This window comes from Apiospora phragmitis (genome assembly GCF_038363925.1).
Source record: "Apiospora phragmitis strain CBS 135458 chromosome Unknown utg000008l:1.0-3514335.0:1.0-3519231.0, whole genome shotgun sequence".
Classification (NCBI taxonomy): Eukaryota; Fungi; Ascomycota; class Sordariomycetes; order Amphisphaeriales; family Apiosporaceae; genus Apiospora; species Apiospora phragmitis.
This window is the reverse complement of record NW_027117407.1, coordinates 445767-470910: the sequence shown is the minus strand read 5'-3', so window position 1 is coordinate 470910 and position 25144 is coordinate 445767. Positions and strand designations below refer to the sequence as shown.

Here is a 25144-nt window from a genome sequence, read left to right as displayed (position 1 = left end):
CTCGTGCTTTTTAGTCATGCCCATCCTAACCCCCGAATCCGCCATTTAGCGTGCCATTTTGGCCGTACAAGCTAGCGAGTCGGAACGTGCAGCCTCTAAAAGACTTAAGGTACCCCGAGCCACCTTACGGGATAAAATCAGGGGCAGACCGACCCGGACCGAGTTTAAGGAGTCCGCTAGGACCCTCTCTTCCGCCTAGGAGGAGTATTTTAAAACCTAGGCTATCCGATAAGCGTAGCTAGGCTTTGCCCTTAAGTATAACGTGTTCCGGCTATTCGTCGCCCGGCTAATTAAGACAGACTAGCGCGTCTTACCCTTTGGAATCTATTAGGTAAAGAGATTTATTACATGTAACCTTAAGTTGAAAACTATACTAGCTACGACGATAAACTTCCGACGCGTTTACTATATATTCGAAGAGAATATCTAGCTTTTTTTCTTTATTTTAAGGCAGGATTTTATTAAAGATATTCTTATTCGATTTATTTATAATATAAATAAAATTAGTAATATTATAAGTTTAAATAATAATTATTATATAATTAATTTAATTAAATTAGTTAAGATTTATAAGGGTCTAGACTAAGTAGTATACTCTAACGTTTATTATTTTTAATTATAAAAAGAATTCTTTAAAAGGAGAAAGATTTTTTTTAACTACTATATAAATATTACTTATTTATATACGTGCTTCTATTCTAATATATATATGCTCGGCATTTCTAATAGGTTTTATAAGAAGTTAGAAATATTAATTAATAAGTCGTAAAAGGGCTACGGGCCCTTAAGTCTTATCAATAAGAGTTTATCTTATAATAGTACTCCCCTTTTTTTTAAGCTAGCGCCGTCGTCGTTAACGTTATTTCTCGTTCTAACGTTTTAAGGCGATAATCTTTTAAAATACCGAAGCAGGTTTTTATATTAATTAAGCGTAACTTTTTTATTTAATTTTATAAAAGGTTTATTAACTTCGTTCTCGTTTACGTTTCCGCTCGTTTTATATTTCTTTTACGTTATAATATTCTTCTTATTTATTAATTATAACCGGTAAAGGTTATTAATTATTTTACGGTTAACTTAACAAAAGGTTTTTAAAAACTAGTCTTATACGATCAACGTAAAAAGTTAATTTAGTTCCGTTTAATATATTAAGTCGTACGGCGTATAATTTAATAATATTTTTTATTTTAAACTTTCCGTTCTTTTAATCTAGTTTTTCTCAATTATTTATAACTAAATTCTTTAACCGGAGCTATACCGAGTCCCTTATTTTATATTATAATATTATCGTACGGTATTTATTAACGTAAGCTTTTTAATTTTATTAAGTATTAGTTATTATAATTTACGCCTATACCGAGGCTGTTATAATTACTTTTATAATAGCTTCTCCGCGTTAAATAAGGCTGTATTATATTAGACTTATATAATCGTTTATTTTTTCCCTAGGTTATAATAAGGCCGTATAATATTCGTATATTAAAAAAAATAAGTTTAACTTAATAATTATTAATATATAAACGTTTAATACGTATTTAATAATAAGGTATAATATAATTTATCGGTTTTAATAATCCGTAATATATATTTTTAAGTAGGCTTTAATAACGTTGTGTATTCGTTTTATAGCTCCGTCGGTTTTTAAGTGGTATGCTATAGAGATCCGTTATTCGATCCTTAATAACTAGTATATTCGTTTTTAAAGGAAGCTTATAAATTACTTCCTACGATCCGAAGTAATTATAATAAGCGGGCCGTATTAGCTAATAACTCGTTATATAAAAGCCGACGTTATAAATTCTATTATAATCTCTACTATAAGTTCGATTATTATACCTTTATTTAGTTAGTCTATAACGATCATTATATTCGTATACTCGAAACTCTTTAAAAAGTTAGTAACGAAGTTTATCGAAACTTTCTTCTAAATTTTATTAAGTATTAGTAATAGTTTTAAAAGCCTTTATTTCTAGTTTTTTAAAGCTTTAATCTATTATAAATGTCGCAGTTTTTTATATATTAACGTATAAAAAGGCTTATCCTTAATTAGAAAAAATTTCTCGCGAATATAATATAGGTTTAATAACGTTTAGAATATTTAGCGAGCAGGTTATTATAAGCTTTAAGAACGAGCTTTATATATAAAAGCTTATACTTTAACACTTAGCGTTAATTATAAAAGAGAGGCTAACTATTTTTATTTAAAGCGTATTTAAATATCGATACCTTAAGCTATAGCGACGAGAGGAACTTAGTAACGCTATCCTTTAAGCTTTATATAATCGTATAGTACGCTTCGTTTCGTTAAAAACCTTAGTTTTATAAGGTTTAAAGTTTAGGGGTAAAAAAAGAAATAGCGGTTATTTATATTAAGTAGTTTTATTAATTAAATATTTTTAACGTTATTAATTAAAACTCTCGGTACTAAATCTTATTATTATAAAAATCTCGTAATATATCTTACTCCTTTTTAAATAAGGCGCTTACTCCTTTATTTTAATAACTAACTCTATATGTAATTCGAAAGTTATACCGGCTAAAGATAAGCGCTTATCGTATATACTTCTCGCTTAGCTTTTAAAGAGATGTAAAGTATTCGAGGTTCTTATAATTCGTAATAACGTTAAACTTTCGTATAAACCATAGCTCGATATTTTACTCTTTTAAATACTAAATAACCGCTAACATATCTTTATTATAAATCTCGTAATTATACTCGACGGGCGATATTTTTTTAAAATAATAAGCGTAAAGGCGGAAAAGCCCCTTATTATTATATTAAAAAAGAAAATTTCTAATATAATATCTTAAAAAGTTCGTCTCGAATATCTTCGTACAGTCTAAGTCGAATTATAATAATACCAGCTATTAAATAAATAAATCTTTAAATTAATTAAACGCTTATTAATAATTAAAACTTTAATAAAAAAGGACGTCGTTTTTAATTAAACGTATAAACGGTATTACTATTCTCGAAAAGTTCGAATAAATTTTTAATAATAATTAACGAATCCGAGGAATCCTCGTACTCCTCGTATAGAACTTGAGGTTTCCCACTCTTGGATTATTCGAACCTTTTCAAGATCTATCTAGATTCCGTTTTAAACGTCGAGGATAAGGCCTAAGTATTTTATTCTCGTAATTTCAAATTCGTATTTATTAATATCGAGTTATAAACTAGCTTTCGTAAAGTATTAAAGCACTTTTATAATATACGTATAATATTAATTAAAGCTATTATTTATATAAATAAGGATATTATTAATATACACGAAATAAAATTTATTTAAGAGGTCTCGTAAAATTTAATTAATATACTTTTAAAAAGTGTTCGGTACGTTCGCGAGGTTAAAAAAGGGTAATAAATTATCTAAATAACCCGTATTTCGTATAAAAACCCGTTTTTTATTCGTTACTTTTTATAATCTTAATCTTATAAAATACGGCCGCGACGTTTAATTTTATATACTACTTCGCTTATAAGATTTAAATTAAAGTCTTTTAAATAAAGGATAAAAAGTAGCGGTCCTTTTTCGTAATTTTATTTAAAGCTCGATAATCGATATAGAACCGTAGGCCTCCTTTAAGCTTTCGTATAAAGAGAATTAATACCGCCGCTAAAAAGTGGCTTATGTAAATAAATCCTTTATTTAATAACTCTATTAAAGTTTTTTATAAATTAAAAGTTCTTTTTCGATATATTATATCATGGCCTTTAAAAGATTTTTAGTTCTTTTCTTTTTTTTATACGAGTTCGATATTATAATCGATCCTTTCCCTTTGGAAAGGGGGTAATAGGCCGTTTTTAGATTTTTAAATAATAAGAGGAACTCTTAATATTATAATAAGAGTTTTTTTTAAAAATTCGTCTTTTATTTTATACGAAACGCTTTTTCGATATCTATTATATTTACCGCGAAGACTTATATTTATATTTCGAGAGATCGGGCTTTCCGTATTTAATACCTGAACTTTATAACTTTTATCTTTATATACTTATATAAAAAGGTAGGTCGCTTTTATTCGAAACGTTTTACTCGTACTTTTATTATATAAATTTAAAGCTCCTTTTTTTTAAAAGAAGTTTTATTTTTTATTTCGTTATTTAGGCCTTTTTAAAAATTATATCGTATTTAAAGGTATTATACGAGATATAAAAATATATTTTTTACTTTTAATATTCGTGAATATTAAAATATATATAAATTATTTCGTAAAAATAATTAAATTTAATAAAATTATTAATTAATTAAAAAAATATTAAGATACGTTAAAACGAGTTTTATTATATATAACGTTTATTAATAAAACTATAAAAAAATAGCCTGAATTAATAAATATATATATAAAAATGGTTTTATTAATAAAGTATTTTATTATAAAAAGCTTAATACTCTTTTCCTTTTTTAATAAGTTTCGTATAAGTATTACGATCGGCGGGTTAGTCCCTCGCGGGGTAGCACTTAAGGCGTAGAATTAGATAGAAATAACCCGAAAAGTTATTTCTAAAGCTTTTATTTTATAACGTAGTAATTAATTTATATATATTATAATATAATAACTTTTCGCTTTTATTAAATAAGAGACGTAAGTTCGATTCCTATACTTATTAAATAAGAGCTCTTTTTAATTATTTAAACAAGATCGTTAATAAATAGGTAAAACTTTATACGGACTAGTTACCCGTATAAAAGCCTTAAAGTTTCTCTATACCGAGCTTAAATAAATTATATAGTATTAAGGGTTTATCGCCTTAAGTATAAGGGTATGCCTTTAAAGAGAGGGTATAGTATTACGATCGGCGGGTTGGTCCCCCGCGGGGTAGCACTTAAGGCGTAGAATTAGATAGAAATGACCCGAAGAGTTATTTCCGAAGCTTTTGCTTTATAGCGCAGTGGTTAGTCTATACACACTGTAATAATAAGGTCTCGTTCTTTTTAAGTATCTTTTAAGCCGCGACTTTATTTTAAAAAGTTCCTTTTACCGGCCCGTTTTTAAACTTCTATTCCTTTTTTTATAATACCTTATTCCTTAGTTAATCGGTTTTATAATTTATAGCTTTATAACCCTTTTTTTATAATAATAATAAAGGCTCATTCTTTATTAATTTTAAATATCTCGCGTATAACCGAAAACTATTTAAATCGGGTTTTATTTTATAATGTTTATAGTTTTCGATATCTCTTTTTATTAGTTTTAATTAATATAATGCTAACTTACTTATTAAACTTTTTTAATTTACTCTTTAAACTTTTATAATTATTAATAATATTCTTTATATAATATCGATTTTTATATATTAATTAATCTTTTTAAAAGCTCGATATTTAAAAATAAATTAAAATATCCCTTTTTAACTTCTTTACTTTATATAAGTCTTCTCGCTTTAAATAATAATTAATCGAACTTTTTAAAAAACCTAATTAAATTCTTCCCTCGTTACTTAATCGTATTAAGCCGGCTAATAGCTTTTATATAACGTAAAAAGTTTAAGAAAATCGCGCGAAAAAAGGTTTTAAATCTCAAGTAAGGCTACTTAGATTAGACTTTTATTTAGCTTAAATTTATAATAAAGCTTTAATAGCTAACGTATCTCATAAGCGAATATCCTACATAAGCGAATATCTCACTTTTATAAATTTCCTTATAGCCTTAACTTTTTTTTATATTCTTTTACGGTCGAAAATGCCACAACTTTAAAAAGAGAGTGATATAATTCTAGCGCTTTAAACGCTTTAAAAAGACTTAATTTTAAGCGTACGAAAGGCTATATTAATTTATTACGTCTTATCGAAAACTTTATAGCGTAAACGAAATAACTAACCTATACGACGCGAAATATTTACGAATTTTCGAAAGCTTTTAAATTCTAAAGAAAATACGATTATTTAATATATTATTAATTTAAATACTTGATCGTTTCCTCTTTAACTAAGTAGTATAGAAGATATAACGAATCGATTATTTAGCTTACGTAATGCGGGACGCGTCGGCGTTAATTAGGCCTCTAACTTCGTACGATAATAACTAGACCTCCGGACGCGTTTTAACCGAAGAATTAGTTATTAAAAAGTCTTTTATAAAGATCTCGACGCGTATTACGCGTAGTTTACTTTTATATAAAATATAATTTATAAATACGGGATTTAAAAAGAGAATATTTATTACTTTAACGAGACCGGCTTTTTTATAAATTAAATCTCGTTAGAAATAATTATAACTAGCTTTAATTAATACGGAAAGCTTAAAATAATATAATAAAAGAATCGAGAATAAGTTATAATTATTTAAAGCGTCGGATTATACGGTTACGCTATCCCTCCGTATATTATTTTTATTAGAAAACATACCTCTCTTCTTAATATAAGCTAAGGCACCCCTCTACGGACCACCCCTTTACGGACCAGTTAAGGGGCAATTATACCTCTTTTAATTAGAATCATTTTTATAACTAAAATCGATAAAATAATCCTATTTTTAAGTGTTCCTAATAATAATATAGTCCTCTGCCTCCGTTCTATCCTCTTCTTCAGCTTCTACAGCGTTGCGAGGCGCGCTTGGCATGTTAACGTCGCTAGCTTCGTCCTCGTATACGACTCTACCCTTTAGCCTCCACTTAGCCCGGCGTATATTAGCTATGCGAACGAATCGCTATCCCGGTGCGATTCTTACCTTTTAACGTACCCTTGCAGTCTTTTTATCGAGTTTAGATTAAAGATAATCGATCTGCGCTTCTAAACTCGCGATTTTATCGGCTTATTAATTTAGAGCCTTGCTAGCCTTACAAACGAAGAGCCGTTAAGAAGGGAGCTTAAAAGTAGGGTCTAAGGCAGCTAGCTAACGACTACTTCGCCGTAATACCTAGCCACTAAAGGGTGTTTTAATAAGTATTAAGGCTAGTTCGGTAACGAAATCGGGTATTAATTCCTTTTTAACCACTTCCGGTGCCCCAAAACGTACCCGGGCAACACCTATATCCTTTAGGATGACATATCTCAACGATAGCGGCTTCGACCGATCCCGCGGATAAATCTTAGCCGTTCTCTAGGCGTTTCTAATTATAGAGGGAGTTAATACGTCAATCCTAGCCTAGCGGTATACCTTTAATATATCTATCTTAATAGGCTTTAACTTAAAGATCGTATTCAGATAGTCCCTTAAAAGCCTCTTTAGCCTTCTTTTTAATAACCCAAAAACTCTTACATCTAAAACCTGGACTACATAACTACAATATGGCTCGTAAAAGACTAACCATATCTTATTTAAAAGACAAAGCTATAGAAAGTCATCGTTCGTATGCGATTCATAGCCATCACAAACCAGGACGACCTATTTATTACCGTAGCGAGACCGTATATAAGGAATAAAGATGTCTTCGATCTAATTCAAAGCCGTGGTATTACTAGTCCACCCTTTAACTAATACTTTAAATCGCTAGTCGTCCCAGAGATACCGGTTCTAGTCCGGAAACTACTAGCTTTAGACGTCGACCCCTTTAAAAATAACCAGTAGCGGAAGGGCTACCCTATCGCAGCTTACACACTCTAAAGCAGTGATCCATTCGCCCTTCTCGACATCTTTCTTAAGGGCTATATAGCTTATAGCTTCGGAAATCACTTAATAGTCGCCCCTAACGCCTTAGCCGATACCTATTTCGTCCGTGTTATAGAAGCGCTCAAGAGGGATATTAGCTAATTCGGGCGCATCGAGTCTATCGAAAAATACGTTAATATTCGCGACCGTGGCGCCGTTAACTCTGTTATAATTAATAATTCTGAACCTAGTTACCTTAACGTCCCCGTTTCTAGCCAAAAACCGCGCATGCCATCGCTGCCCTAGCTGGTAAGAGGTGCCGGAAGCATTCAACATGCGCTGAGCCATGGATCTGAACTTGACCAGCGCCGGTGCGAAGCCCAGCCTGGCTTGGCCAATGGCTTAATGGGCTAATTGAGCCTCTAGGAGAGGTGACAATGCCTGCCGGTCCTTATTCAGCTCTTGTCTTGTCGGCACACCGGCTAGGCGCCGGTTGACGTACGATCGGGTGGCATCCCATTTCCGAACGGCCTCTCGAACGCCCAGCCCGAGCTTCACGTTATGTATCGTAGCGTGGGCGCGCTTTTGAGCCTCGAATGAGGCTATGTTGAAATGATTAATAAATAGCGAGCAAAAGGAGTATATTATATAGTACGAATAACTAAGAGTTGTACTAGAAATTAATATTTTCATGTCCAGGGTCTATGTTGGAAAACCGCGTTTGTGGGGCAAAACGCGGTGGTCCGTGAAGGGACGGTCCGTGGAGGGGTGCCTTAGCTTAAAAACAGCCTATTATTAAAAGATTAAGTAATCGTAGTTATTAAAAATAGCTAAACTACGAATAAAAGAGGCGAAGATTAAATTCGATACTTTAATAAATATACGAAGTTTTATATAAAAAGTTTTTACCGCTTATTAATTTTTAACGGCTATAAGAGCTATTACTTACTAACCTTCGAGTTTTATTATAAAAAGAACTCGATTATTATACTTTATATACCTTTTTATTTATTATATAAGCTTTAACTTTTTAATATCGGCTGTTTTTATACGTTAAAAAGGTTGTACGAGAAAGAAATCGAGCGTTTTATACTGGCGTATATTATTTATATTTTAAAGGAGGATTTTTTTACCAGCGTTCTTAGAAGCGTTTCAAGCTATTTTTACCGTTTTAAATATTTAGGGAGGTTTCCGAGGGGCAGGATTTATACCGTACAATCCGGAATATGTTATTTTATAGTTGAATATAAAGCTACGTACGTTGACGCTTTCGGCGACCTCTTCCGGCCTACTTATACCTTAGGAATTAAAGACTTTAAATAATTTAATTAAAGCTTAATCTTAAACTAAGTACGTTAAAAATCGAATCGCGCGATATTAAAATAGCTTTCCGATATTAATTTTAATTAAGCTTAATTAAATTACGAAAAGTATAACGTAAGTTATATACCGGCTTGCTCTATTAAAAAGTAAAATAACCGTATTACGAGAGGCGAATAAAATACTTAGCCGGCGCCGCCGTACGAAAAAAAACGGTTATAAGATAAAGGATCACTTTATATATAAGCTAAAAAAAACTTATAATTTTAAAAAAACATTAATAAATAGTTATAAAACGAATCGCGTTAAAAGAGTAGTCGTATAAAAACGTTTAAGACACGCTTATAACGCTATAAAATCTACGGAGAGCTCGAGTATAATACGCGTACTTATTAAAATAATACAAAAGTATTTAAAAATAAAGATTCCGATTAATTTTAATATATTAAATACGTTATAGTAAAATTAATTTATATTTTATTAAAAAAAAGGGAAAAATAATAAAACATTCGCTTATATAAGACATTCGCTTATAAGATATGTTAAGTAAAAATAAAGCGTTAAAAAGTTTTCTTATTATAAAAAAACGACTTAAAAAACTTTTTAATGCGAGTAAATATAATAAATATATATTATAAAAAAAATAAAAAAAAGGACATTTATAAAACTAATAAGAAACGACGAACCTTAGGTACTTATAACGATTAAGAGAGAGGGGATAATATTACGACCCGACTTAACTATACGGCCAGCATTTACTCTCGGCACGAAAATATAATACCTCGTAGAGCTAGCGCTTACGACCCACTTATAATAATAAACCCTACTACGATAATAAGCCTTACTTATATAGCTATCGAGCTACGATAATTAACACTATAATAATATATTAACACTAGCTTAAAGTAAATAAGAGTAAATAAATAAAAATATATAAAATATAATAAATAAATAAAATAAGATAATTAAAATAGGTTATATAATAAATCGTTAAATCGAGGAGTAAGAAGTCACGATCCTACGAGCTAACGAATTAAGAATCGCGAAAATAAAAATATATAATCTACGATTTAACTAGAATTAATAAAAAAGAGATTAAATATATAATAACGGACGCTCTTTATATATTTTATATAAATATTCTTTATTTTAATAATTAATTTAAATATTAATCTTAATTTATTAATAAAATAAATAGCTTTAATAACTTTATTATAAATATCTTTAAAATTAATGCACTTTAGTCACCTTTATTCCTACGGCTATTATATATTATATCGGTGAAAGCGGACTTTTATTACACGTTTAAATACTCTCTCGTATTATTAATATAAACTTTAATACGTTTTACTAAGTTTCTTTAAAACTTAAATAACGTTTATTATAAAACATTAAATATTATTAAAAGAAATAATAAATAAATATTAAAAAGCTATTAATTATATAATTTATTAATTTAAAAATTTAAAGCTTATTTAATAAATTTTTATAAATCTCACTTAATAGTTTTTTTTAAATTATATTTAATCATTTATTTTAAGTAATATTAATATTTAAACTAAACTATTAAGTTTATAATAAAATATAAAAAAAATGCTTATTTCTTTATTAAGGACTAAAGAATTTAAATAGTACACATCGTTATACGGTAAAGTGTGGTGGAATAGGATGATGAATAAAAGGAGAAAAGGCCCCCGGTGTGAAGGAAATCCAGCCTAATATGAGCTAGTGCTGCATCAGCTGCATCAGCCTAGTGGTCCACTTCCTGTCTATCTAATCTATTTATCGATAAGCTCGCGCATCACCAGATCTCCTTGCTCGAGCAAGCTTATCTTATCAACCAGAAATAATGGTGACTATCCTCCCCCTCTCTCAACAGTCCCCATATCCCACAGAGACGTAATAGCCGCCGTAAGTGTCAAAGACCTGCCCCTGCGTGATGTGCTGGCCCATGGTCGTCTTGTCGCAGCGGTCCTTGATGAGCTGCGCGTAGTCGGCCACGATGCCGCAGGGGGGCGAGACGGGAAACTGGTCGCCCTCGTTGCAGACGTAGATGCCCGAGTTGTAGGAGCAGCTCACGCGCTGGCAGAAGATGAGACCGGGCCGGACGCCGGCCGTGCAGTCGCTCTTGCGGTGCAGGTAGTCGATGCCATCTCGGATGTACTGCGGGAGGGCGGGGGAGTCGTACTCTTCGGGGCAGATGGCACTCTGTATTTCGCCAGGGGGCAAGTAATGTTAGTCAACATTAGGGGAGAGTGGAAGCAGGGTCAGAACACGAAAATGTCTGCACCTACACCGTGATCATGAATAGCTATGCCGTCCGGCAGGGAGCTGTTGGAGATGATTTTGTGACCGTTGATGGTAGGGACACCGGTGATCTCGGGCTGGAAGACCTACATAAGAGGCATTATTAGTGAGAAGCCAGTCTTTTTTTCACTGGTGTTCAGTAGAGGGATGCTCACAATGGACCGGGCAGCCACAAGGGTGGACAGGCCAATCACGACGACGGTAAACAGCTTCATCGTGAATAAAATGGTAGATGACAGCAAGGGTTACCAATTGGTGATGTAGTGGAGTGAGTTTTCAAGATGGGAGGGAACTGCTGTAGGTTCCAGGGTTGTGCAAGAAGAAAACCGAGGAAAATGGATGTATTTATTACCACAAGTAGGGCAGTGAATGCTAGCTACAACATTAACATTGAATGCATGGGCATTATTGTAAGTAACAAACAATTGACTGCATCGTCACTTAGCCTTCTACCTCAATGATCTTTTGTCCCCCCATTGTACCCAATCCTAAATCCCTGGGAGGCAAGGAGTCGTTGCCTCGCGGCGGCTCCCCCACGTTAATCAATACAACAACAATCCTAAATCCACCAAAGATTGTGACACGTGCTTTGATCCTTATTTATGAATTGCAAGCAAAAGGTATGTTCTCCTTTACCAACCGCCTACTCAACACATAGGTCTTGATATCGGTGCGGCTCCATTCTGGACCTACAATGAGTGTGCATCAATCCCCAACTATCACTGGTCAAGCTTATACCGCGTTTGAGGAAACCATACACATCTTCGAAGCCATGAAAAAATGGTGAAGCAACTGCGTTGGTACAAAGCAATTTTCACACAGACAGGTTAACACACATACACAAACTCGCAAACACATTCACCGTTTAATTTAACTGGTATTAACTACCACAAGATAACTACATCTCAATCTTCAAACAATCAACATGACGCTGATCTTGCCATTGGATCATTCATTCTGTCATCAAGGCCTGCAATTAAAGGGAGTAAAAGAATACATGCATGGGGTGTGCACATCTTGGTAAGCGAGAGAGGGGAGATGTAGACAGTGTATAGTGGTTTTATTTACTATCAACCACATGGCTTTTGCAATAATAAATCGCATCGCTTCTAATTGCGCCCCACACCATGGTCCCAGTATGCTGTATTTTTGCATAGCTCTGCTTTTCTTCAAGTAGCAGCCCCTCCTCCTACCCTCCTCAACAGTTCGCATCCCCCACGTAGACGTGCCACCCATCATCGTCCCACAGCTCGCCCTGCTAGGGAAGGGGCACCTAAAGGATGTGAAAACCATACTTAGTGGCGAAGTCGACTTGCATGAAATATATTCGTTATTGATGGGGAAGATGCGCTCCAGGCTGCTGTTGGTATGGGTTACCTGGAAGTAGTGAATGCACTGCTTACTGCCGGAGCCGATGTTAACGCGAAAAGGGAGGTCCGGGCAAACGCCACTTTCCGGCAGCCGCTTATCATGGGCGCTTAGAGGTGGTGAAAGCTTTGCTTTCTGCTGCAGCCGACGTGGACGCAACAGGGTCCTTCGACGGAGGCCCAGTCCATGCAGCTGCTAGAGCGGGCCACCTGGAAGTGCTGAACACTTTGCTTTCTGCTGGAGCCGATGTCAACGTGAAAGGGAGGTACTAGCAAACGCCGCTTCGCGCAGCTGCTGAACATGGGCACTCAGAGGTGTTAAAGGTCTTAGTTTCTGCCAATGTATGCCATGGGAGGTCCTTAGAGAAGACTTTGTTCGAGGCAACTGCTGGAAGCTGGAACGCGGAAGCTGTCAAAACGTTGCTAGCAGCTGGGGTTGATATTAATAGGCCAAGGGACAGAGCCGCTGTTTGAGAGCCTGCTAGAAGGGGCCACCTCAACGTGATTCTTATGCTCCTTACTGCTGGAGTGGACGTTAATTGAAATGATATACATGGCATAGCTGCGCTGAAGGTGACTCAAGTCGATCTCAAAAGGCCATTGTAGGGCAGCTCCGGGCAAGGTGTGTGGGGGGTCGCGCTCAAGAAGTGTCCCTTTCTTGAGGTGCTTGGAACGCCCTTGAAATCCAAGACTAATGAAATAATAGCAATTGTGGGTAGCAACGTACCTCATTTGGGTCTGCAGCGAAACTTTGCAGAATGATGCACCCAAAAAGCCACAAGCCGCCGTCAAGTCGCAAAAGCAACATGTCATGCCATTAATAGGGTGCACATATAGCATTGGGTACCAAGGGCATAATAATACCACTTATAGTAGCTACCCCTGAGACTATATAAGAGTTAGAGTCGACTTTAGTATGCCACCTTGTTGTAGCTCTACACTTCCGTGGAGGAGCAAATGTAAAGGGAAATACTCATTACGATTCTACCGAGGATGTGGCAATGGAAACAAGTGAGGCCGTAGATGGTTTAAGTTGGTTTAGCTGCCACAAGGGCATTCAAAGTATTATATATGAAGTCTAGCTGGAATTTGGACTAATTTAAAGAAGGAACTTAAAGGAGTCATACATTATTATGAGCATCCAGAGCGAAGGTGCACTTTGCCACAGAAGCATGCCTAAGTGCTCCCATTCACCACACCAGCCCATGGCAGCAACGCCTCGATATAGGCCGTGATATCAGCCAGCGGCCACTGCGAGCGATCGCCGGCCAGCGTACCGGCCACCTTGGCGTCGGTAAACCACTCCGTGCTGGCATAAACGCTGCCGCCGATCTGGACGGTCGCGGTGGCATAGCCGCCGGCGTCAGTCTGGCTGTTGGGGATAGTGCCGCGGAGCTCGGCCGTGGTCCACGCGCCGTCGGCTGAGTACAGCACGTGGGTGCCCGCGGCGTTGTCCGTCACGAGGATCACCTTGCCGCCGAAGCGCGCCGGGATCGAGACGCCGTCGAGCGACGTGGTCATGTGGGTGGCGGCGCCAGTGGCGTCCGTGATGGGAACGGCCACGGGGACACCCTGCTCGGCGGTCATGTCGAAGCGGTAGAGCCCGCCATCGGAGCTGTCGGACACCAGCAGGGACTTGCCGTCGGGCGAGGGCACGAGGCCGCTGAAGCCCTTGACGGTGTGGTCCGCGGGCGTCTCGAGGTACCAGGCGCTGGCCCGGCTGCCGTCGGCGGAGACGCGCATCAGCGAGCTGGGGAAGGTGCCGACCACAAAGCTGGTGCCCTGGGCGTCGTGGGCGACGTCCTGGAAGCCGCCGTAGGCGCCGTCGGTGAGGGCCGTCAGGTTGGCCTTCCAGAGGACCTGGTCGGCGGCCAGGTCGTACTTGACGAGCCAGTTGTCGCCGCTGATGTCGGCGCCTGACGTGTCGAAGGCGGCGCCGGCGTCGATGGTCACGGAGAGGCGGCCCAGCGGGTCCAGCTTGACGCCGCTGAGGTGCAGGGACGAGTCGCCGGACAGGCCCGGGAAGGTCAGGGTCTTCTCTACGGCGTTGGTCTGGGGGTCCCAGGCGGCGACGGTCGAGTTGTAGAGAACGCTGCACGGTGAGATGTTAGTAAACTGCCCGTTCTATACGGGGGGCCTTTTCCAATGGCTGGTTGTCAACGCACCTAAAGTAGGCCAGGCATTGCTTCTTGTCGAAGTCGGCATTCTCGGGGTACAGCTGGTACGATGAAATGGTGATGTTGCCGGACACAGCAGGGCACGCCGTGGTTGTCGTGTTCTTGGGGGTTGGGCATGCCGTCGCGGCCAGTGCCAAAACGCTCGATCCTAGTACGGAGGACTTCATGGTGGGCTGAATGCAACGGATGAACAAGAAGCTGCTATACTATGACACAGAGTAGTCTGGGATGGTTGAAGGTTGGAATGCATATTTTTCTGAATCGGCGAAGGAGAGGCAATCTTATATCAATTTTCTATGAGCCTTGCAGCCGCCATGGAATTAGGGATTCCGATGGAAAGGGATACCGGATAACAGCAGAACAGTCGGCACCGGCATTAGAAATCAGTCTGCAAAAGTGGATTGAGCGAAGTCCCACACGAGTCGTGTGCCGGTGGGATAGCATAGCATAGCCGGCAATTGAAGCACTCGAACGCTAGGGAGCAAAGGTTGCATTGAAACGGAATTTGCCGCCCTCTTCAAATTCCATCGTCAAATAACAAAAGAGCTTTTCGCGCGCAAAAAGTGAAACTCCATCAATGCGCAAGTCACCAATGCGACAGAGTATTATCTTGACCCCATATACCTTTATGTATCCCCCTTCGTCCATACCCATCGGGCTAATTGATGGTTTCCTGCTGACTTTTGTTGAGGCTATGATATGATTGCTCCTGAAATCCTTCAAAAGTGTTACAGTGCCGCTCCACCGTCTGCCTCGGGATCGTCATCTTCATCGTCCGACTCAACAGTGGTATCAACATGGACAGTAGCGATGTCATCAGTGGTGCCGTCAGCGGCGTCAGTAAGGGCAGGACCGACGGCATCATCACCTTTGGCCACTGGATCACTGTTGGCACAAGATTCCCATGACCGATGCTCATTGTCTCCTTTTGGGGTCAGGTCCGTGGCAACTGTCAGGTGTGGCGAACGCGCACTGCCGCTACTGATGCTTTGGATGGAGTCAGAAGAGTCCGAGTCGTCGCCTTCGTCGTCAGTGCGTGGAGAACCTAAACTAACGTAAGCCACGGGTCGCTCGAGTAGAATTATACCATATGGACACGCTTACCAATATTGAGACTCCCCATTCGATCCTCGAGTGGCCTGTCTGAGAGAATCGAAGGCGTAATGCCAGTTGTCGAATCTGGGTGATGGCCCATGTATGTCACCCTTTTCTCGATCTGGTTCAAGGCCTCCTTCCGGATCGACTCGATCATTTTGTTGAGTATGTGCAGCTGGTGCTTGTATTTTACCCCATCACGGTGACCGTCAGGGCCGTTCGGGACCAGTGGGGGGCCCCAGCTCGGCCAGATCTTCTGGTGTGAGCGAGGCTCCTCGGGATCGGAGGGGTGGGCTTTGAAGTAGAGAGAGCAACAGTAACAGGCCGGCTTGCTGCAAGCGATGAAGCGGTCGTTGAAGGCAAACTGTCTGTTGGTTTCGTAGAAGTGCTCAAGTACCTGGACCTCACAGTGGACGCAAGGGGCGGAAATCCTCTTTCTCATAGCTCTCGACAATGTGCTTGCCGATCTCCAGTTTCTGATCCATGATTTCGATGGCCTCCCGGTAGTCTCTCCACTTGGGGTTGTCGTCATGGACCATCCGTTTCAGTATGCTGAATGGTGTGGTGAGGCCGTCGGCCTCTGGACGTGGAACGCTGTCCATGGGCCTGACCCTCTTGACGGTAGATACTCCTTCGTCAAAGAAGTTTTGGTGTCTCGTAGCATTAGCGGCCACTACTTTGGGTGCTCGCACATGGTTCGCAACACGTCCGAGAAGGTGTCTCAATCCGATATATGGTTTTATGAGTGTGCTCTGATGTGACTCGTCCTCGGCGGGGCGACTCCTGTGGGCTATGAGTTTCATACTCGCCGACTTTCTCTGGTCATAGGCAAGATAGCAGAGGTCGATTGGGCTTTTAGCAAGAAACCTCTGTAGCCATTGGTTAAGGGCTTGATCTACTGCATCGGTCAGTGAGAGTAGAATATGCTTGACCTAAGTTGGTAACTAACCAGAGCTTGACTTCGGCTGAGGAAAGCTCTTGATGATTTCAGCAATGAACCTCTCGAGAAGTCCCTGCTCTTTCTTGATCCTAGGTGTGGCAAATTCAACACAGTTCTCAATGAATTGTGCTTCGGTGAAGTTTGACGCCGTGTCGTTGAGTCTTCGTAGGTTGCTGATAGTAGACTGAAGGAAAAGAACCGTCTTGTCGGGTTTAGGTACGCCATTGGATGCAATCCAGAAGGTGTAGCCGGTATCCAAACCTTCTAGTCCCAATGCGGCGGTTGTTGAACCTCCTTTTCCATAGTCAAGGAGATAGGCCAGACCTTCCAGGAGCCAGCGGCGAGACTTCTCTGCGAGGTCTGCTGACATGGGTACAGCAGTGTGTTTTCCCCTTGTCTGGCCTAGCACATGAAGTAATCGGAGTGGCTCATAGAATCTGTTGATCAGCCGCTGGTACGGATCCAGCCTGGGGGGGCCCTTTTTCTTGGCGGGCTTATTAGGTGGGGGTCGCCGATCAACCGCTGTCTTGGAGGCGTAATTGAAGGAAGCCATGCCGTAGTTGACACACCTGGAGCAGGAATCGACAGAACCAAATGATTGTGTTGGCAGGCTGCTAAAGCTATGCCGAACTACGAATAAAGACGATAGAAATGTTCGTGGGACCTTTTGACGAAATGTAGGACTCGTCGATATCTCTTATATGGTCAATTGATAATGGCGAACCTTTTCAGTCAATTTCTTCTCATGTTACTCTCGCCATTTTGAACGCCAATCAAGTTTGTAGGTTGTCTTACGAGTTGGAGTCGGCACAGCCCGCGACCCGAGGCAACGACCCGCGGCCCAACGACCAGCCCAACGGTCAGCCTAACCATGTCAAACCCGGTCAGTATTGGCCTGTTCAGTGGTCTTATCGAAAGTGGAAAAACATGGTCAGAATTCTTCGAAGTTCCATCGCCATCGGCGCAGTCAGCCTGCTTCCGCAATGCCGTGTGTGTGTGTGGAGACCCCGACGAATGAGCCGATGCCAAGAAACTCGCCGGCCTCCGGCGTGACTAGCATGACTGGGGATTTCGGGCGGGCAAACACTCCGATGCGGCACCGCCCATGCATCTTGAGACGTAGCAGCCCAAATTGACTCGCAGTTTGCAAGATAAAAAACCTGGCCAGTCCCGTGCGTAGTGGGACTCCTGCGTCGCCGGCTATGTAGATGCTACTTTGCGTCCGGCATGTGGCTTCACGGATGCTATCGATGTAAGATAGCAAATTGTGATTTTGAGAATGACGGAACGGGTAAGAACAATGGAAACTCTTCGAAATTTATGTCTGTTGTCGCGTAGAAGTAAATGTTCTGTCATGTCTGGTGGGCTACATGGGGGAGTTCAAATAGGCCAGGATTTGACCTCTATTTCTCTAGCTAGCAGCGTTCTCGACAGCAGCACTATTATCTCTCATTCCAAACTCTACAGCTAGCAGGACAACATAGATTCTTGGGTACTCTCAATGACATGGCCTACCACGGTGGCTATGGGGCAACTGACGATGGAGTGGATGACGAGGGATATGGAGGGTATGGGATCGTCTCCGATCTTGAACCTAACCCATCGTATGGGGACGTTGGCATCAATCCCGCCGACACCATGTTGCCTGATTCGGGCTATGTGTACCCACCTGCCAGCAACTACTACGGAGAACAGAATGGTGTGGCCGCTCCATAGAGTACGCCAAATGCACAAGGTTGGGCCCCCCCTGGGGCACATATATTGGGGGCGCCAGCCTACGATTCATCAGCATCAACCTCATATTCTGCGATGCCTGCCCTTGCTCCTCAAGCAATGGCTTCTTACGAGCAACCCCCCGATGAAAGCCCCGGCGACGCAGGGCGTCATCATTTCGACGAAACGCCTATGCCATCTCTGGACAACTACCCGCCAGACCGCGACGAATTATTTCGCTGCAACCGTTCGCACAAGAAGAAAGGGTGCGAGAAGCCATTCAAACGGAAGACAGAACTTCAGTAAGTTTTCACCGCCACCAGACTTATGTCGCTAACCATCGGCAGGAAACATCTCAGGACGCATGAGAAGCCTGTCTACTGCCCTTACTACGGCGACCCCAACCTTCCCTGTCCGAAGGGGCGGGCAGCAGAGCAGAAGGACATGGCACGCCATGTGGTAGCCCACCATCCGGACTGGGCTAGACTACACGGGTTTGTGGCAGAGGAAGTGCAGTGCGTTTGTAGAGGGACATTCACCAGGGGAGACAACTACAAGAAACACCAGAAGATCTGCCCAGGTCGAAATGGATGAGCCGGTTGCTACTGTTTCGGGATTAGATTTCGACTTGGTCTGAGAGAAAACACAAGGGTACTTTTATGATTGGGAGATTGCCAGTCCTTTTCTTTGGTGTCACTCGTTTGCTTGTACTTCGAGGATTTTGCGATGCGGAGCGTTACGTTCACACCCCTTTTCACATTTCTCAGTACTTGTTTTTTCATTGTTTCCTAGCGTTATTTCATCTTTAATCAAGTAGACCTCATGAATTGAGTAACATTTATACTACATTTGTGACTCGAGAGTACATCCCAGTGACACAACTTAAGCCCGCGTGTCTGATAATAAGCAAACAGCCACCAGCCACTCTTTTGACATATGCGCATTCACCCCCTCTGTAAACTGCGTGTAGGTGGTTGAGGCCGTAGCAATCTGCCATCGCAATGACCGAGATACCACCATCGGTTCACGGCTTTACACTTGGGGAGTGTACGCTCGTCGCTGTCGGGGTGATATAATATCAATCATTGCACTTGCAAATTATACCACTGATATGAAGTCATAAAGTGCTCTCAATATGTTTGCAATCTTAGCATCTGCGGCTATTCTAAAATCGCGATGCTGTTTGATTCAGGGGTAGAGTCAAGCTTGACGGCTAAAAGATCACGTGACAGCTGGGTGTAACACCAATGAGGGCTTCAAACACGATTCGGGTGAATTAGGGGTATCAATAGGTCGAGGTTCGAGGCAGCTGCAAACATGCAGATTACCTATGTATGGCCGCGACCCAGCCAAATTTTGCGTTGCTCTGGGCCGACCTGTCAGCCAAGCTGCCTGCAACGCATCCCCAACGCCGCTCTTGGCGGCCAATCACAGGCCTCGTGGTCGCAGTTAGTGGTAGGCCCCTTTTACACAGCCCAGAATTGGTTCGCGGCTACGGGAATATCTTCGTTTGGATTCCATCTGGATTCGTTCTCTTGCATTCTATGATCCTCGACTCGGCAGCAGTTCACCATGCTGATCTGCACTCTCCAAACGGAGGGTCCCCACCGGCTTGAAGGCGGGAGGCCCACCGCCCCATCCAAGCCTTCCCTCGAGGTGTGCGCGCACTGGCGGCCTGATGGTGTGCTGCAGGACTTGTTGTTTCCAGGAAGTACCATTGTACTCGAGTACTTGTATTTTAAGGAGGCCCTCCACCAGCACGCTTCGTATTTTCTTCTTTCCTCCCTAGTAGCCGGCCCAGCTGACCTCCCTCCTGCAAAGCTCAAGTTCCCACCTCCTGCAGTCATACCGGACACACGGCGCTTCACCCTAACTCGGTGACAGTTCGCTAAAGCCTCCCTGTCTTGGACGAATCTGGCATCTCTCCTGATGCAAGGTTCTGCTCCATCTCGACTCCACGTTGCCCCTTGTGCTTAGCCCTCCCTGCCCAGGCGATTGCTCCGCTAAACAAGCCCGCCCGCAAGGAACAGACAGCACCGCATCACGAATCGCGACACCACACATCTTCCGTGCCACCGCTGCCTCGGCCCCGCCATGTACAGCACCAAGAGGAGCCATGGGTGGGAGAGCCCTGAGCCATTCACTGATTCCGAGGACGAATACGGTGGAACCCATGGCATTGTCCAGGACATCGGGGCTGGTGGTCATTGGATTTCCAACGAAGCACTCAGTGTTGACTCGAACATGTACATTGACCCAACCATGCTCGACAACCCCGGAGACAGCATCTCCGCTGGATATGCAGATGTCGATTTCGAAACTGCTCAGAACTACTCCGAGACAGACTCTTCTTTGTAGAGAGGATCTGACGTGGCCGATATATCAGATCTGCGTTTCTCGCCAGATTTGCCATTCAATGCCACCACTTCGGTCAGCTCTGACATTTCGATATCTTCTGACGAACTCGCCAATTTTTCATTCGACATTCCTTCGCCTCAATCGTTTCTTTCACCGGACTCTCCAATTGCCATGTCATCGGACCAAGTATCCTCTCCGTCCTCGTCCAGCGAGCAGTCTACAGCTTCTGGGATGTACCGCAGCAAAACAGACAGGAAGTACGAAGAACTCGACATCCCACTCGTGGACGTTTCGCTACGACTGCCTTCTGGGAAGCTTCAGTGTCCTTTGCTTAATGAAGAAGGGGAGCCATGTTTAAGACAAATGGACATTCCACGAGACATGAGGTAAGCGACAGCACAAGTACCACTTCTCACACCACTGCAGATCCCTCCGGGCTAAAGCTAGTAATGAAGGAAACATCTGCGAGACCACTTGAAGCCGGTTCTTTGCCCCTGGCGAAACAACAAGCGGGCACCATGCAATGTGCAGAAGGCCTGGCCACGCGACATGGACCGTCACATTGATAACCACCACACCATCAAGAAGGGGGTGGAAAGCAAGCACAAATGCAGGGTCTGTAAGAGGGGCTTTTCCAGGAAGGATCACCTGAAAAGGCATGTTGACAAAGCCATCTGTGGGAAGTGAAACCGTGGCTATGGGATGGATGGGAGTGATTCAAGGATACTTGACGACCGACATGACTCTTTCTTTTATGTTCCGTTGTGAGAGGGTAGACCTAGTGAATTGGCCGGGGAGGTAACAAATTGGGGCCAGGCTGTTGCTGCATGTACTTTCCAACATATTGTTTTATTCCTTTTCACATTTAGCCTATCTAGTGTGTTATTCTCCCTACCTTCCCTAACTTGCATACTTGCTGGTGGTGGTGGTGTGGTGTGACCTTAATACGCCCCTGTATCTCGGGTGGACGTGGTACATTGCCCCTGTCCACGAATTATCCCCCATGCGCTACCACCGAGCTGCCCAACAGCCGGCCATATGTTTAGATTGCTCCCATCTGCAGACACAACCGTTGTTCCCTTTGGACACGCGGAGACGATTTCCTTAGGTTTGGACATCTGACTTGCTCCTTTCTTCATAGCTATCTCACTTTATATCATTTACAGGGTTTTTCCTGGCGAGGAGCCTCATGGCCACCTAAGCCAGACTCTCCTCGATCCCCGCCACTTGCGCCATGCCCGACCGACACGCCTCCTTCGCCGCCGCCCCCGCCTCGACATAGGGCCGCCGCGGCCGCATCTTCCTCTCACCGTCCTCGATCCCCGCCTTCGGCGCCGTGTAGATCGCGGCCGCGTATTTCACGCTCGCGATCCCGCCCTTGCACGGCTGCTCCGCGAGGCTCTGCTTCTGCTGCAGCGCGAGCGCCTCCTGCGTCTTGCCTTGCTTCCACAGCCGGTAGATCTCCACCACGACCCTCGGGAACACGTTGCCGAACGCGCAGATGCAGCCGGCGCTGCCGACCGCGAGCCCGCCCAAGAGGAAATCGCTCTGCCCGCCGAACGTCGCGAATTTTTCGGTCGGCAGCACGGCCGCGAGCCGCGTCACCTTGGCGACGGAGCCGCACGTCAGCTTGACGCCGACGATTTCCCGGGGTGCCGCAGCGCCAGGCGCGCGATGGTGTCCGAGTCCAGGTCGATGCCGTTGCAGACGCCCGGGAAGTTGTAAATGACGATTGGCAAGGGGGATCTTGCCGCGACCTCGTCGAAGAAGCCCTCGATCACCTGAGGGGTCGTGGCCTTGCCGAAGTAGGCCGGCGGCAGCAGCAGGCCGTAGTCGGCGCCCGCTGCAGCCGCGTCGTCGGCGAACTCGAGCACCTGGCGCGTGCTGTGGCCCGAGATGCCGACCAGCAGCGGGAAGTCGGGCCCCACTGCTTCGCGGGCCAGGCGCACGAGCTGCTGGCGCTCCTCGCGCGTCAGCAGGAAGGTCTCGGCGTTGGTGCCGAGGACGACGAGGCCGGTCAGGCCCGTCGAGGCGAGGTATTTGTAGTAGCGGGACTGGTCCGCGGGCAGCAGCTCGTCGGTGTCCGGGTCGAACAGCGTCACGGCGGGGACCCAGATGCCGGGCTGGGGGAGGGGGGGATGGTGGGTGAGGAGGGCATGGTCCTAGTCGGAGGCGGGGTTGGGGTTGGGGGGTGGGGGTTGGACAGAGCTTCGGTGATGGCGCGAATTAGTTTACACTTGGATTGCAATATGACAAGCACTGGTAACAGAAACAGGATTGACAGGTAAGAGAGGCAAATCGCTACAGGTGCGTAGCGAAAGAGCTATTAGTTGGAGTCATCGGCATCGAATCCTGATCTCCTCACGGATCTGTTTATCTCTTTCACGCGGAGGCCGAGTATTGGGCATATCGCAAGTGGAACCCGGAATACTCCGCTTTCGGGCCACGTTTCTTTTGTCAGAGGGGGATTACATGAAAGTATCGGCACGGGTCGGTTCTACCGATGATGGAGCGAAGTGGCTCCACAGGTGCAAATTTGTACCTAAACTTCCCCGACCTGGCCCGACGTACCATAGAGGACAGAACACACACAATTCATCACCTTACCTGATCATCAGCGTCTGACAGCTATCTCGTCGCCAAGAACACGGGACGCGCAAATGCCCTTTCTTGCCGACGACTAGATTCAACCCCAACCCCAACCCCAACCCCCCCCCGCAACCCACCCCCCTCCCGCGGAAATTTAGCAGACTATGTTTGTCCAGCTGAAAAAATCAATGCATGCGGCGACGGGATGATGGCGTGGGTGGCCAATCAGGTATTCCCACATCACCAGCGGTCGCAGCTCCGGCTGCATAAATTTGCATGACAGGCGCCATTCGTGAGTCCTGGTCAGGCTTGGAAAGGCTCCGTGGCGTCCGTGATTAATTATTGCCCTCCCATTCGGCAGTCATCATAGTATTCAAAGTCGAATTGGCTTGTATCGGGCCCTTCACTCAGAGCAGATTTCTGACACCACCTTATATGGAAATTGGTTTATTCAGGCCGAACCCCAATATCTTTGGTTCATTTCGTACTTTTAGCTTCCATTCAATATCATGTCAACCGAGCAAAAACGAAAGAACTAAAAGGATTCTCGAAGTTCAAGTTACCCTCAAATATATAAACTCACAACGAAGTCGTCATCCACGATGAGTTCCAGCCGCGCACAGGAGGAGACACGGCACGATAATCATGTCCGGATCAAATGGGAGCTACATGAACACGCGAAGAAGCTCAAACCGCTCATCAATTTCACGGATCTGATGCCGAAGACGGTAAGTACGAGGATGCAGGCAGCTTCATGCACAGTGTAGGCGTTGATTGCGAGAAAAAACGCCTGTTTATCTGCTGCGACGGCACCCGAAATAACGCCTCCGGTACCGTCGACCCATTGACCAACGTGGCCAAGCTGGCCCGGGCCGTCCACCGAACCGGCGATGACCCGTACATGATACCGAAGAAAAGTGATGTGATCGAGCACTCGTTGTCGGCAAACGAGAGTAAGCGGTTCGGGTATGTCCGCCAGATCGTTTACTATTCGAGCGGCGTGGGGTCTCGGTCTGTATTAGGTACCGACAGCTTATACGCAGCGGCCTTCGGCAAGGGTTAGTAGCAATCTATCGTTGTTCTCAAGCTCTTTGCCCCTTTTTCTTCTGTCTGCTCAGATCCTGTAGCATGAGAACTCCTTTATTGCTATTAAACTCGTTTGCCTGCACTCACAAACCTCGATTACCAGGCTTGAGTGCGAACCTCCTAGACGCCTATTGCTTCATCTGCAACAATTACAACGGTAGGTCCAAGCTCGATGAAATTGTCCTCGCCGGATTTTCGAGAGGCGCCTTCACCGTCCGATGCTTGGCCCGGTTCATCAACGACGTAGGCTTGCTTCGTCGGCAGGGGTTGGTCTTCCTGCAGACGGTGTACGGACTGTGGGAGAGAAATGCTGGATATACACCAGCTCGCGGGATGCTCAGAGAGCGATGGCCTGAATCCTACAGAAGTTTGCAGATCACGCTGGAGGCTTTGAGTACTGGCTTCTTCACGAAAATCGAAGGCGGCGTTCGAATCAAGGTCCTGGCCGAATGGGACACAGTCAGTGCCATGGGAACTATGGGGGAATCCGTTGTCGTTCGTAGGGAATAAAGTTCCCGAGAACGTGGACAACGCCTTCCTAGCCGTATCCCTACACGAGAAGAGGAAGAAGTTCAAGCCAATGCTGTGGGACGGCGAGCAAAATCGAGGATCCAAAACCAACATCAAACAGTGCATCTTTGCTGGGTGCCATTCGGATA

The 25144-nt window shown here is 43.2% G+C and overlaps 8 protein-coding genes across 8 annotated transcripts; 5 read left to right on the top strand and 3 right to left on the bottom strand.

Annotated features, from left to right (window-relative positions):
• Window positions 1-10725: 10725 nt before the first annotated feature.
• On the bottom strand, window positions 10726-11375 carry PG994_008552 (uncharacterized protein; the record flags this gene model as incomplete). Its single annotated transcript, XM_066859961.1, has 3 exons — window positions 10726-11061; window positions 11148-11246; window positions 11316-11375. 3 exons carry the CDS (start codon window positions 11373-11375, stop codon window positions 10726-10728), a joined length of 495 nt encoding a protein of 164 aa, XP_066713550.1.
• A 912-nt stretch (window positions 11376-12287) lies between these two features.
• On the top strand, window positions 12288-14447 carry PG994_008551 (uncharacterized protein; the record flags this gene model as incomplete). Its single annotated transcript, XM_066859960.1, has 5 exons — window positions 12288-12296; window positions 12591-12793; window positions 13090-13149; window positions 13673-13889; window positions 13959-14447. The coding sequence occupies 5 exons, from the start codon at window positions 12288-12290 to the stop codon at window positions 14445-14447; spliced, it is 978 nt and encodes a 325-aa protein (XP_066713549.1).
• Window positions 14448-15432: 985 nt separating this feature from the next.
• Window positions 15433-17292, bottom strand: PG994_008550 (uncharacterized protein; the record flags this gene model as incomplete). The annotated part of the gene is made up of 4 exons (XM_066859959.1): window positions 15433-15749; window positions 15809-16167; window positions 16208-16694; window positions 16749-17292. 4 exons carry the CDS (start codon window positions 17290-17292, stop codon window positions 15433-15435), a joined length of 1707 nt encoding a protein of 568 aa, XP_066713548.1.
• A 319-nt stretch (window positions 17293-17611) lies between these two features.
• Window positions 17612-18453, top strand: PG994_008549 (uncharacterized protein; the record flags this gene model as incomplete). Its single annotated transcript, XM_066859958.1, has 2 exons — window positions 17612-17731; window positions 18214-18453. Coding segments are annotated over 2 exons (360 nt in total), but the record flags the coding sequence as incomplete, so codon positions are not given.
• Window positions 18454-18548: 95 nt separating this feature from the next.
• PG994_008548 (uncharacterized protein) lies at window positions 18549-19089 on the top strand (the record flags this gene model as incomplete). Its single annotated transcript, XM_066859957.1, has 3 exons — window positions 18549-18754; window positions 18800-18967; window positions 19020-19089. 3 exons carry the CDS (start codon window positions 18549-18551, stop codon window positions 19087-19089), a joined length of 444 nt encoding a protein of 147 aa, XP_066713546.1.
• Window positions 19090-20546: 1457 nt separating this feature from the next.
• PG994_008547 (uncharacterized protein) lies at window positions 20547-20810 on the top strand (the record flags this gene model as incomplete). The annotated part of the gene is made up of 1 exon (XM_066859956.1): window positions 20547-20810. The coding sequence occupies one exon, from the start codon at window positions 20547-20549 to the stop codon at window positions 20808-20810; it is 264 nt and encodes an 87-aa protein (XP_066713545.1).
• Window positions 20811-22007: 1197 nt separating this feature from the next.
• PG994_008546 (uncharacterized protein) lies at window positions 22008-23384 on the bottom strand (the record flags this gene model as incomplete). The annotated part of the gene is made up of 3 exons (XM_066859955.1): window positions 22008-22415; window positions 22475-22933; window positions 23382-23384. The coding sequence occupies 3 exons, from the start codon at window positions 23382-23384 to the stop codon at window positions 22008-22010; spliced, it is 870 nt and encodes a 289-aa protein (XP_066713544.1).
• A 769-nt stretch (window positions 23385-24153) lies between these two features.
• On the top strand, window positions 24154-24995 carry PG994_008545 (uncharacterized protein; the record flags this gene model as incomplete). The annotated part of the gene is made up of 2 exons (XM_066859954.1): window positions 24154-24457; window positions 24610-24995. The coding sequence occupies 2 exons, from the start codon at window positions 24154-24156 to the stop codon at window positions 24993-24995; spliced, it is 690 nt and encodes a 229-aa protein (XP_066713543.1).
• Window positions 24996-25144: the final 149 nt, after the last annotated feature.